This window comes from Chanos chanos, chromosome 5 (assembly GCF_902362185.1).
Source record: "Chanos chanos chromosome 5, fChaCha1.1, whole genome shotgun sequence".
Classification (NCBI taxonomy): Eukaryota; Metazoa; Chordata; class Actinopteri; order Gonorynchiformes; family Chanidae; genus Chanos; species Chanos chanos.
This window is the reverse complement of record NC_044499.1, coordinates 15,077,508-15,089,493: the sequence shown is the minus strand read 5'-3', so window position 1 is coordinate 15,089,493 and position 11,986 is coordinate 15,077,508. Positions and strand designations below refer to the sequence as shown.

The 11,986-nt window shown below is 41.2% G+C and overlaps 1 protein-coding gene across 1 annotated transcript in view; it reads left to right on the top strand.

Annotated features, from left to right (window-relative positions):
- The first annotated feature begins 4,544 nt into the window (after positions 1-4,544).
- cdh7a (cadherin 7a) overlaps positions 4,545-11,986 on the top strand; it is a 31,987-nt gene continuing 24,545 nt past the window's right edge. Inside the window, 1 exon segment of the mRNA XM_030773246.1 lies at positions 4,545-4,754. Within this exon segment, the coding sequence (XP_030629106.1) occupies positions 4,545-4,754 (210 nt within the window).

Below are 11,986 nucleotides of genomic sequence, written 5' to 3'. Positions count from 1 at the left end.
GCTGCTCTCTTCTGGCTGTGTTTCGAGGCAGCTGCGACTTCTCAATGGACCTCATTGTGGCGGCTACACGTTGTCAGAGCAAGCAACGAGAGCAAGCAGCGCAGTGATTGCAATCACGTTGAGCGTAGCGGAGCACGACACTGTCTGTGGCATCTTCCAACCCGTGAAGGGGGGCAAACATCAGAGGCGCACAGCGGTAAGGGATGCTTTAAGATGTTTCCTGTACTCATGCGAGGAGAACGCTTCCAGTGCTTTAACGGCGGGTTGGATATTTTCTGTATACAGTTGAGATTATTCACTTAATTTGAGCGCACTGAGGATCAAGGGTGAAAAAGGTACGGAACTGGGGGCATGCAGCGTTTAACAATTTGCGGACAAAAACGTTAAGTCAAAATATCTATTATACAGAGAGATTTCAGCCAAAAGAGTGAGCATGTGTACAGCAAAACACTCAGAAACACTCTTTTTGTATTTATCCCAGTACAGGTAAAATTCGGAACAATTACTTATTTTACTTGTTCGCTTTGGGAAAAGTGTATTTTTGATATTTCATTCGCTTCCTGCAAACAACGACGGGACATGTTTAAATGAACTTAAGTGAAATAACGCGCTGCAGACTCATGAATTAGTATTCCGTGGGTACGCTTTTCTCTGCGGCATCTTTTGCAATACTACTTGTTTGTTTGTTAAACTTATTTTGGTTATGTGTTATGTTAGTTTTAGACGTACCTTTGTCCGATCTAAAATGATCATTTGTTTGTGAATAATGTTTATGGTTTTTATGAGATTCCACTGACCACTTCATTTTCCTGGAGTTTTTACGTTGTCTTGAAATCGGTTTCGCAACTGATTTTAGAAACACTGGTTCATTTAAGTTTACTCCAGTTCTGAATCGGGTAATATTGAATCATCTGTACTAAAAAAATAGATACATGTTTTTACGCCTTTAATCTGATCTGAAAAGTTGCAATAAGACACTGGACTATGATCACCTTTAATAACAGCATATTCCAAATACTGAGTCTCGAAACACACATGAATGGTAGAGATCTAGTCCAGGATATTGAGGGCAGTTCGAAGAATTTCGATTAATACGCTTAAAAATCATTTTCAAAAAGCCAAATATACGATAAAGCTGAAAATGGATGCATTAAAATATTAATACGCCTTGATTTGTTCATCTTTTGTTTCGAAATGATATGACGTCCATGTCATGGAAACCTGTCTTGGCTATCGATCTTGGTGTTTGTTAGGACACCTCTGCAATGGTGAAGAGAGTACCGATTCATAATACAATCCCGAACTTCCTATGCTTTGACTGATGTTTGTCCACTAGGTGGGGTGGATGATGGGTTGCTGTGAGTGAACTGAGTGTTGATTCAGTTGACGAAGCAGGAATAAGGTAATATGAAATGATGAAAGTTCGGAAATACATCGTCCATTAAATAGTTTATGAGGAAACATAATAACTGTGTATTACCACTATAATTCTCTCGTGTATAAATTAGTAAGTTATTTTGTTGATATTGTGCTTGACTACTCAGTTCTTCGTATTAGTGACACTTTTTGTACCTCCTAGGTTAGGACACTTCAGACGTGTATATAGCAGCCTGTTGTCCATTCCTACACAGTCTCTTTGAATATTCATATTCTTTGGAGTCGTTTTTCAGATGCTCTCTTAGGAAAGCATGGTGAGGGCAGTCATAACAACTAGGCCATATGTTACCAGTCCTCCCTGTGCCGTGTTTGATGTCCAGATGCCAGGAGCGATGTATGCTCTCTGTTTGAGTGCATTATTCTTGGCTGGGGCTACAATGACTCCCTCGCAGCAGGGGGTATAACTAGTGTCTGTGCAATGCTTCATTCAAGTGTACCATCCCTAGTGGGAGCTACAGGCGTTCTCTCACAGAGGGAGAGCCTGGCCACCTCTCGTCAGATGGCTCTAGAGGCTAATGAGACTTCATCATCCTGTCCCAGACCATTTGGACGAGCTGCATAGAACACAAAGTCCGGGGCTTCAGCCAAGCTCGACAGCGAACAGATTCAGTCAGGGAAAAACACAGAGGAGGAGGAGAAGGAGGAGGAGGAGGGGGGAGGTGACGGAGGACAAATTTAGTGTATTTGCTGGCAGCGCATAACTGTTCACCAACACTGTGTTATCATACAGAACATTTAAAGCATTAATGATTGTACAAGGTTTCATATGCCACCTCTTTCCCATGTACCCTGTACATCACAAGGCATTATTCCATTTTTGTCTACCTTCAAGAAGTACTTAACAGTTCAAATGGCCAAATTAGTCACACAGGCGCAAAATGACACTTTTAATCTTTTTCCTTTGTGTGATTTCATACAAGGGAATGGACCACATCACTCCTCATTTTCTTACTGAAATTAATGAAATACTGGGAAAGGGTAAAGCATTCTCTCCTCTCTCTCTCTCTCTCTCTCTCTTTCACACACACACACACACACACATACATAATTACAACAAACATATATATGTTTGTTGTAATTATGCTGTTTGTGTGCATTGCACTGTTTTTTTTTGTTTTTTTTTTGCCGTCACCTAGCAACTCGCTCCTTTTCTTCCACCTTTCTTCATCAGCTTCTCCTCCAAAGCTGTCTTACATTAACAGTCATTTAATTTGTAATGAAGAGAAATCATGTGTCAAAGTGATACAGAGCAGATGAGGTCAAAGATAATTGAAACTTCTTTTTTTTTTTTTTTTTTTTTTTTAGGAGAGTGTATTTCTCAGCCATTACTACACCTCGGTACTTCATTCTCTGCCGTTTCCAACATCTGCTGAATTTACCTAGCGAAAGTGTGGAGATTAATCAGTTGTTAAGCACTTGTAATTCCCTTGTAAAGCAAAGCTTATGAAGGAGCTTAAAGGGTTTAGATTAGACATTTCCCCTCAGAACTGTCCTGGCACCATGGCCTCTGGATAGCAAAAGCTTGTGGGATTCTGTTCCCTCAGACTTTGGCAGTGCTCTCAATTTGTAGCCGGAGAAGGAGCAAAAGAGGGAATCCCTTAAGGATGCTCTGTGCATTGACTCTGTTTGTTGTTTTGAGCACCCACTTTTGGGTTGGTTTTCTGTCAGTTCCTTTGATTTTCATTTCTCATAGATCATTTTAGCATGGCATTTTCATGGTATTTTCCAATAGCAGGCTATTTCAGAACCTCTGCATGACCTAGGCTGAGAACACACCCGCAATGTACATGTTGACTGAAAAACAATGAATCATGTTAAATATTGTGATCTTGAGCACTAGTTTATTTGAAATATGTTATCAGAAATTTTGACATAGTGATTTTCCTGACATCATAAGATATTCTCATATATATACATATACATACTACTTTCAGCCACTAAATACAAATGAGATATACCCAGAATTTTGACATTGATATGCTTGGTGATTTTTCTTTCTGTGGGTAACAAAGGATTTTTATTGAGGTTTGAATATCCCCCTTAACATGGCAATAAGCTGTAGGTGCATGATGCCTACAGCTCTGGGTTTTGAGCGGCTGGAAGGACAGATTTCTCTAGAGAGTTAGAATGTGCTCTGTGCCAGTTCCTTTTGAACTCCTCTTTTTTTTCCCAAGCTGTAAGTGTTTGACTTAAAAAAAGGCTTGGGTCTGAGGGTTTTAAAAGGTTTCTGTAGTCTTGGAAAGCCACGTTAAGTTGTAATCCTCTGTTGTATGTTTAAGCTCTTGTCTGTACCATACTTTTTTTGTCAGGCTTGTGTGCATTCTGTTGCCGTTCCCTTCAGGGGAACTTGGAGGCCTACATGTAGTAAGATCCATTAACCGCTCCTTGGTTGCCTTTTTTTCCTGTCAGCCCTAAAGTCCAGTGTGCTCCACTTTCTCCGCTGCTGTCAAATAGCCATTCAGAGAAACGAGCTGTGGTTCTCCTCTGCTCACCTAAAGCAGTGTGTTGTCTGACTGAATACCCGCATGTCAGATATATTCCTTTATAATGTCAGAGCCTTCATTCCATGCCTATGCAGCCAAATGTTAGAGTAGAGTAAGATACACAAATATTTCAGCATTGGACAAATGTGTAGTTTTAACAAATCATGACTTTGTAAAAACAATGGTAAAACAATGTTGTGAATTTTGTGACATCAGTAACCCGTGTTTGTGTTGACTCATTCTCTCTCTCTCTCTCTCTCTCTCTCTCTCTCTCTCTCTCTCTCCCTTTCCTCCCTCTTTCTATTGTTCACATTTCAGGTGTGAAGAAACAGATTCTTTTACGATTGTTGCCCACTAATGCCAAGGCCCCCCTCATCTTCATCAGTTACTCCAGCGAGTCTGAGTGCTGTATAGACCCTCCTCTTCTTCACCAACCCTTTTAAAAGAGCACTAACATCTGAACACGCTCAGTGTCGAGCACCATTGTTGCTCCTGGATCTGTGGTGCCTCTATTTGAAAAAGTGTTTTTTTTTTTGGTCCTTTTTTGTTTTTTGATTCTTTTTTTTTTTTTTTTAATTTTAAATTCCGGTCCAAATGAAAGCCATTTGCCGTCGTGAATGGAGCATGCTCACTGTGGTGGCTCTGCTGTTGTTCCAGTGGGAGACAGGCTGCTCAGGGATGACCCTAAACTCTATACCTCTTCCCCGAGCCTCTCACAACGACCCCTGGACCAGGGGAGCAGTAGCTTCCCACAGACAGAGACGCAACTGGGTGTGGAACCAGTTCTTTGTGTTGGAGGAATACACAGGTGATGATCCTCTATACGTTGGCAAGGTAAGGCGAATTAATGTCTGAGATATAATATAATCTTAAAGTGCTTGCTGATCTCTGAAGATATGCTGACTCTATGTTTTTAAGTCCATAAGGAAAATAAGATTTGGTGGCCTATCAGGATATCAGGTCTCCCAGAAAAAAAAATTAGTTCTTCACATTTTGGTGACACAGTTGCATTGTAATGATAAATTAGAACACGTGAAAAGAACAAAATGTTATACTGTGTTTTATGGGAGAGCAGCGTAATGATGTAAAGCTAGACATTGTACTGTACTTTTGTACCACCTTCTATAACAAATTCACCATAGAGATACAACACATCAAGGCACTGAATTCTCTCTAATAGCTGAGAGACTTCAATGCCTCAACCACATTTTCTGTCTTTACCACTTCAAGCTGACATTTAGCAGTCATTGCCTGCCTATTAACCAATCTTACGTGTTTATTTTGGTACCGTGGCCCTTGTTCCCAGGAGTAACTAGTTCTGTCCAGTCATACATTGGCTTACTTGGAGCAGGAGTGTCTGCCTAGGAGCGCACCAGCCGCGCAAGGCGACTGAACAGTTTCTAGCGAGCTTTAGACATTGATTAAAGGTGACTGCCTATCGCTGAGGGAGCTGGGTTATAGAAATACTTGAAATTACCCTTATACAGAAAGGAGCTGTGGAGAAGCGTTTTAAAAGGGGAGTAGCTGTAGGTTTTTTTTTTTTAGCCTGCCACTTTGGTAAGTAAAAACACTCTTGATCTAGAAGTATGAAAAATTGTCGAAGTAAATTTTACTCCAGGAACATTTAGAAAAAAGTACAGACAACATAATTTATTGAATTTATGCCTTGGAACAAATGGAATGTGGCTGAATGTTTCTGCCGGGGAGACTTTTTTACCTCGACACGGAGCTCTTCCATAGGTGTTGAGGAAGAGCTCGTGTTCGTTGGGCTCAGAACTCACCTCATTATGGTTCCCAGGCACCTGACAGCACCAGCTGTTTTTTTTTATCTAATGCAGACGTAAGACCTGCATCATTGATATACGATAATGAAGTAGTGCCTTTGAAGTGTCCGTCCATGGCCTTTCATTCAGAGACAGGAAGACTTACTAAAGATCTCTCCGTGAACCTTTATGCCTGTCATTTGTTCCATTCGTAAGTTGAATTAGTTATGGTACACATTACCAGTCTCTTGCTGAATCAAAGAGACTCTTCAAATATTAGCTTTTACATCCTGCTATCTGATAGTCAAGCCCAGTCAAATACAAGCTGACACACATGTTCACTTCAAAGCATCCCTTTATCTCATGAGTGTAACTGGTCGTCAGCAACGCAATGCAAATGGTCAACTTTATGGATGATCAAGTCTGTCTGATAAATGTCTGTTGCGCTGTTTGATCAGATCTCTTTGATACTGTTTGGATTTCAAGCTACTGCCCTCAGATTAGTAGGTCGCAGGGAATAGCTATTTGCACAGGGACCAAAGTAAAGCCAGGAAACTGCAGCCATTCCAGCACTGGATTATGTATGGAATTTTGGTTGAGCTGTTTCCCCTTGCATTTGGATATTTCTCTAGATAGTTCTTCTGAATTTGTTACTCCACTGCAGGGCTGCCAGTAATTAATATTTTTATGCTAAATGGGAGCACGAACATACCCTGAAGGTACCCATATATTCTCAGGGACACCATCTGTCATGTTACCTGAGGTTTTGCCTGTGTTTCAAGTCCTCTTGACATTACACGGTTCAGGCCAGACTGCCAGGCAGAGGTTTGTCACGCGTTGTCTCTTTTCCTGTTCTCCCTAAACAGGATGATCTAGGCAAAAACTGAGGCGATTGAACACAAACGTTCTTTCCACACTGAATCATAATGAGCCGACTAATATGCAGCGCAGAGTCCGGAACAGTCTACCACCACTTCTCAGCTTCTGTGATGTCTATCAAACGTTTCCATTTTGCGTACGGTGAATACATTTGAAATAATCGTAGCGGGCCTGCTTTAACCCTTTCAGAGGTTCTTTTCTTTCTGACGACCGGGCATCTCATACGTGTGTAATGACACTGGTGATTTTTCAGTGTAGAAAGATATTTTCAGCTGACACAAGGTGATGGGTGTTTAAGACAGGGATTGGCCAGGCTATCCTTGGGACTGGTTAATTATAGAACAAGAGAGTATGAATAATGGAGCTATCGAGTATGAAATCTATCTCATGCAAGGTTAATACAATACAGACAGACATAACAGACCCCTCAAGAACAGCTTTATTCCTGTGAGATCGTATATATATCCTTTTTCTTTCTTTTTTTTATCATGATGTCTTTTCACTAACTCAGACAGAACAGATAGAGCGATGCAATCTGGAAGATAAATTACAGTACAACTTATTTAATGTGATGTATCATTAAGTACCAAGGCGTGTGTTCAAAGGTTTGTCTCTCAGGTGTTTCCCGACAGAACTGAAAAATACAATAACATGATTTTTTGAAAGAGTGTAACTTTTCCCATACTTGACCTATTCAAAAGAGAAAAGAAACTAGTCTTTGGAAGAACTTTGATTTTAAATGTTTTCTTTCAAAGGCAAGGAAAAGAAATGTATTCAAGAATTTAAAGTAAATCTCTCAATAGTATCTATATAATTAAATTTCAGAATTTCAATCAATTTTCCTTTGTTATGACATTACAGCACCAAAGGAAAAGATTATTGTTCATAGTGACTCCTCTGCGAGTTGATGAATATGAATATGAATATGATAGGTAGGCTACAGCTTGAATATACCACTCAAATGAGTTCATGTCATAGAGAGCACGAATGAATAATGCATGACTGTGTCTCCAGGGTAGCTTCAGTAATATCAACAATTATTAGTAATGACCCCTGTGTCCTTACTGAAAGTACACATTCATTACAGCACTTTCACCAGCTTGTTCACTTAGAGTCAGGTTTCAAACAAGTGTCCGCTGTTATTAATAGCCTAATTGCAGCCAAGATTTATGTCCTGTCAATGGTATCTTAAAGCAGATGGACTAAAATGTGAATCTGAATCTAACGGCAAATTTCAGAAGGATAGGCTGCTCACTGGGATCGACTTTACTACTTCCCAGCGCACTCCCTGTCTCGAATTCTGCCCGATTGCGTGAGTCTGTCAAGAGCAATCGGTTAGCTCGGCGTTGGGTGTCCGATCACATTCTACCCGTGTTTGCTGAGTGCTCCAGAGGAAAAGGCTTTGAATCCTGTCTTAATTGGAGAGGATCCTTTGATGGTGGAGTCTTCGCAGAGGCATAGGGGGGGTGGAGGCTTCTTGTGGGCTGCTGCAGCAGTCCATTTGCATTTTCCTTTTTATTCCGTTGCTGCCAAAACTAACTTGTCCCTCACCTCTTCTAAACACGTGCTTAATAAGGAACAGGCCCGGGAACGCCTCCCTAACCTGGCGCAGTGTACTGGAGCCGCGTTTCTCCTTTGGCCTTAAAGCCGGCGGAAAACCTCTCATCAGCCAGCAGATTAAACACGTGCTTCTCTGTTGCTCTCGACCTCCCACCACATAAACGATTTGCAGAAACCGAATTAAATAGAATGAAATGGGAGAGAAGGCAGCACCCTTTTTCATGTTGTGGATCAACAAGCAGTCCCAAATCCCCTCTTGGAGGGATTACTAACATGTGTTTGGTAATTAAATGCAGTTCGGGAGGAGAAGGGTGTCTTTTCATCCGGTTTCCAGGCTGTGCAGAGGGCTGCCTTGGCCATTTGTCATCCCAGCAGATGAAAGTCATTAGTTTGGCAATCACGATATGTCCTAATATGCCAGCCTACAGTACGCAGATGTGCATGTGTGCACACGCACTCACACGCATTCATGCACGTATACACTCACTCACACCCACACCCACACCCACACACACACACACACACACACACACATGCACACACCAAATAGGATTTGAGCTGTGTATTTTTGTATAATTAAGGAACAGACATTGAGGCTGTCTGCTAAGAGGGAGCTCTTTGATATGGTTTGGTGGAATGTTTTTGGTTAGGAGAATGATATGAGCTGACACCTCTAATTCTAATGACAGGAAAAGGGAAAAAAAGAAATTCCCTCACAATACAGTGAAAAGAAGCACAGATTTCCTCAGACTGCCACAGTGCCACAGCACAATGCAATAGCATTTGCATTTATATAGCACTCTTCAGGTGGTGATTCCCCTCTAAATATTACAAAAGGGAAAAGAATCCCTCTCAGTGTTCCCATGTTGAAAGGTCTGGGCACATCTATCCAGAACATAAAAATATATATTCTGTCCAAATCTAAATAGAACAAATGAGTCACTTACATGTCTGAGAATCAGGCCTCTGCTATTTGATTTGGATTGATGCCTGATTATTACCTGTTAAATACCCTGATAATTACCAGAGTCTGAGTGGAAATGTTCTTTTTTTCCTTTCTTTCTTTCTTTCTTTCTTTCTTTCTGTCTTTTTTTTTTTTCAGTCCAACAGAAAATGATGATCTAGACCCCCATACTACCTGAGCTCTGAACAACAGCCAAAACTTGTCCTGGTTCTGTCATTTGCTGTTAGATGTCACAAACAAAAGACGCTGACACAAGCAAAGCCAAACGCCTTTGCACGGCAAACAGACAAGGATATTTTGAGAGCAGCCTAATAATTGTCATAGAAATGGTAATCAGGCTACTCTGAGTACACCAAAATACCAATACACTTTTTAGACTTCAGAGCAAAAGGCTACAGTGTGCAACAATAACTAGCTAAGTGTGTATTTATTGTACCTAGACAATTTTTCTTTTTGGAAGCCAAATGTGTAAGACACATCAAATGTATGAAAAATTTTAAAAAATCCATTTCTTTGAAGAACCCTCAAAATTATATCCAGGTTCTGTCTTCACTGTGTATTTTACAGTCCAAGCAGTCCTGCATCTATGTGTGAGTTCCTATTAATTGTTATTGGGTGTCTTACCTGTGCAGTCATGACTTTATACATGCAACTGATCTTTAGTAGGTGAGTCATAGAGTACTTCTCTCTCTCTCTCTCTCTCTCTCTCTCTCTCTCTCTCTCTCTGCTGTATCCTGCTGAGCTGTCTAAATCCTTTAGCAGCTATGGCAAAATTACAAAATTGATTTAACTTTAAATGCTTTGTTCACTATATGATATTCAATCTTGTGAAAAAAGATAGCCTTTCTATCAGGAAATGACAATTTGAAACACACACACACACACAGAGAAGAAAAATGTACTCAATGCATTACATAATGCGGTGTCTGTACAGACAGAATTGCATACCACAGATACTTGTATGTATGTATGTATCTTTCGTGTCTCTATGAAATCCATTTACAGAAAACAGCTGCATTGTTAACTGTCTTGCGCAAAGTTCCTTATGAAAGCCAGCTGTTGTTGTGAATGCTACATAGATTCTGTGAGGCCACTGACTTTTTGGAATAGATAGCAGACCTAGTTGGTAGAAAGTAATAGAAAGTGGTATGAAATTGCAAAAAGTCGGTGGAAAGCAGACAAGTTTTTTTGCACGTAATTTTGTTTAGCAGTAGTCGTAAGTTTTTCCAACAAGAGGCATGTTCAATGGTTTGATTGAGTAGATGGAGCTAATTAAGAAAGAGACCATCTGTATGGAATGGAACTGTATGGGCTTAGTCACAGTTTTTGAATTTGCATGCGTAAATTGCACAGTATCATAGCGAATGCCACGCCAATGCTGCAATGAGCCCATCACTCAAGAGATGACATGCATTTCAATGCTGTGATTCACTGCAAAGTTTGTTTAGCATGAAAGTCACTTATTGAGCCTAATTCTGAAGAAAGTAATTGATGTGTGCTGGCAAGCAAAGCAGCGCCATATTCATAATCAGAAGACATTTGGAAAGCGAGCGAGAGAGAGGACGTCACATTAAGGGCATTCCTGCAGGATACAGGAAGGAGACAGATGAACACTAAATTAGCTGTGTGTAAAACAGGCAGCGTTTGTAATCTGGGTGCGTAATTGGGCTCTGTGGCTTGCCAGAGACAGATGACAGGGTTGTAATGACAGTATTCATTTGTCTTCCTTTATTGCAGCGTAATATGCTGCCAGCGATAGCCTGGCCCTTCTCCTAGTGAAGGGACCATTACAATAGGGCAAGTTGCATCATCGTCTGTTTGATTTCCCATTGTTGTTCAGAGGACGCCTAGACCGATCTGTCTATTAGAAAACTGTCATTGGACAACAGATGAAAAATGTAAAGGTGTCATGTGAGTCCTTTAGTTTAATCATTTTATTCACAAAATCAATTCGATTTACAGGTCCATTGTGAAAATTTGAATCCAAATCATAGAAAGAAAAGCAATTCATATGACACTTTTTTCATAAGCGTATGTTAAAATACTTATCAGCAGTTATGGCTCTTTATATTTCGTTTTTTACCTGCTCGTAATGAATTTGGCATTATCATCAGACATTTTGAATACAATTTACAATTTGGTATTTGGCAGACGCTTTTAGCCAAAGCGACTTACAATAAGTGCATCAGTGAGATCCTATTACCTCATAAGCAGAGATCACAATAGGACTGTGCGTTAATTTACCCTTCGTATTGTGCCCCTGGAATGCTTTGACAGTGAATGACAAACACAGATACAAGACAAGGTGTTTTTTTTTTTTTTTATATGTAAAGAAAGGGAGGTTAGGCAGTGGGGGATGGGTGGGTTCTGAAGAGGTGGGTTTTCAGTTTCCTGCGGAAGATGGCAACAGATTCCGCAGTCCTAACTGCATGAGGGAGGTCATTCCACCACCGCGGGGCAATGGTGGAGAAGAGGCGTGGTCAGGAGGAATGGCTGCCGGGTTCCCGAAGTGAGGGGACCGTCAGTTGACCAGAGGTTGTAGAGCAGAGGGTTCTAGTAGGGGTATAAAGAATTATCAGGGACTGAAGGTATGATGGGGCGGAGCCTCTCGTGGCCTGGTAGGCCAGCACCAGTGTCTTGAACTGGATGCGGCCAGCTACCGGAAGCCAGTGGAGCGCAGTAAGGAGTGGAGTGACGCGAGAGTGCTTAGGGAGGTTGAATACCAGGCGTGCAGCGGTGTTCTGAACAAGCTGGAGCGGCCTGATGGCGCAGGTTGGCAAGCCAGCCAGTAGAACGTTGCAGTAGTCCAGGCGGGAGATGACAAGCGCTTGGACCAGGAGCTGGGTCGCCTGTTGTGTGAGGACGGGGCGGATTCTCCTGATGTTGTAGAGGGAGAATCT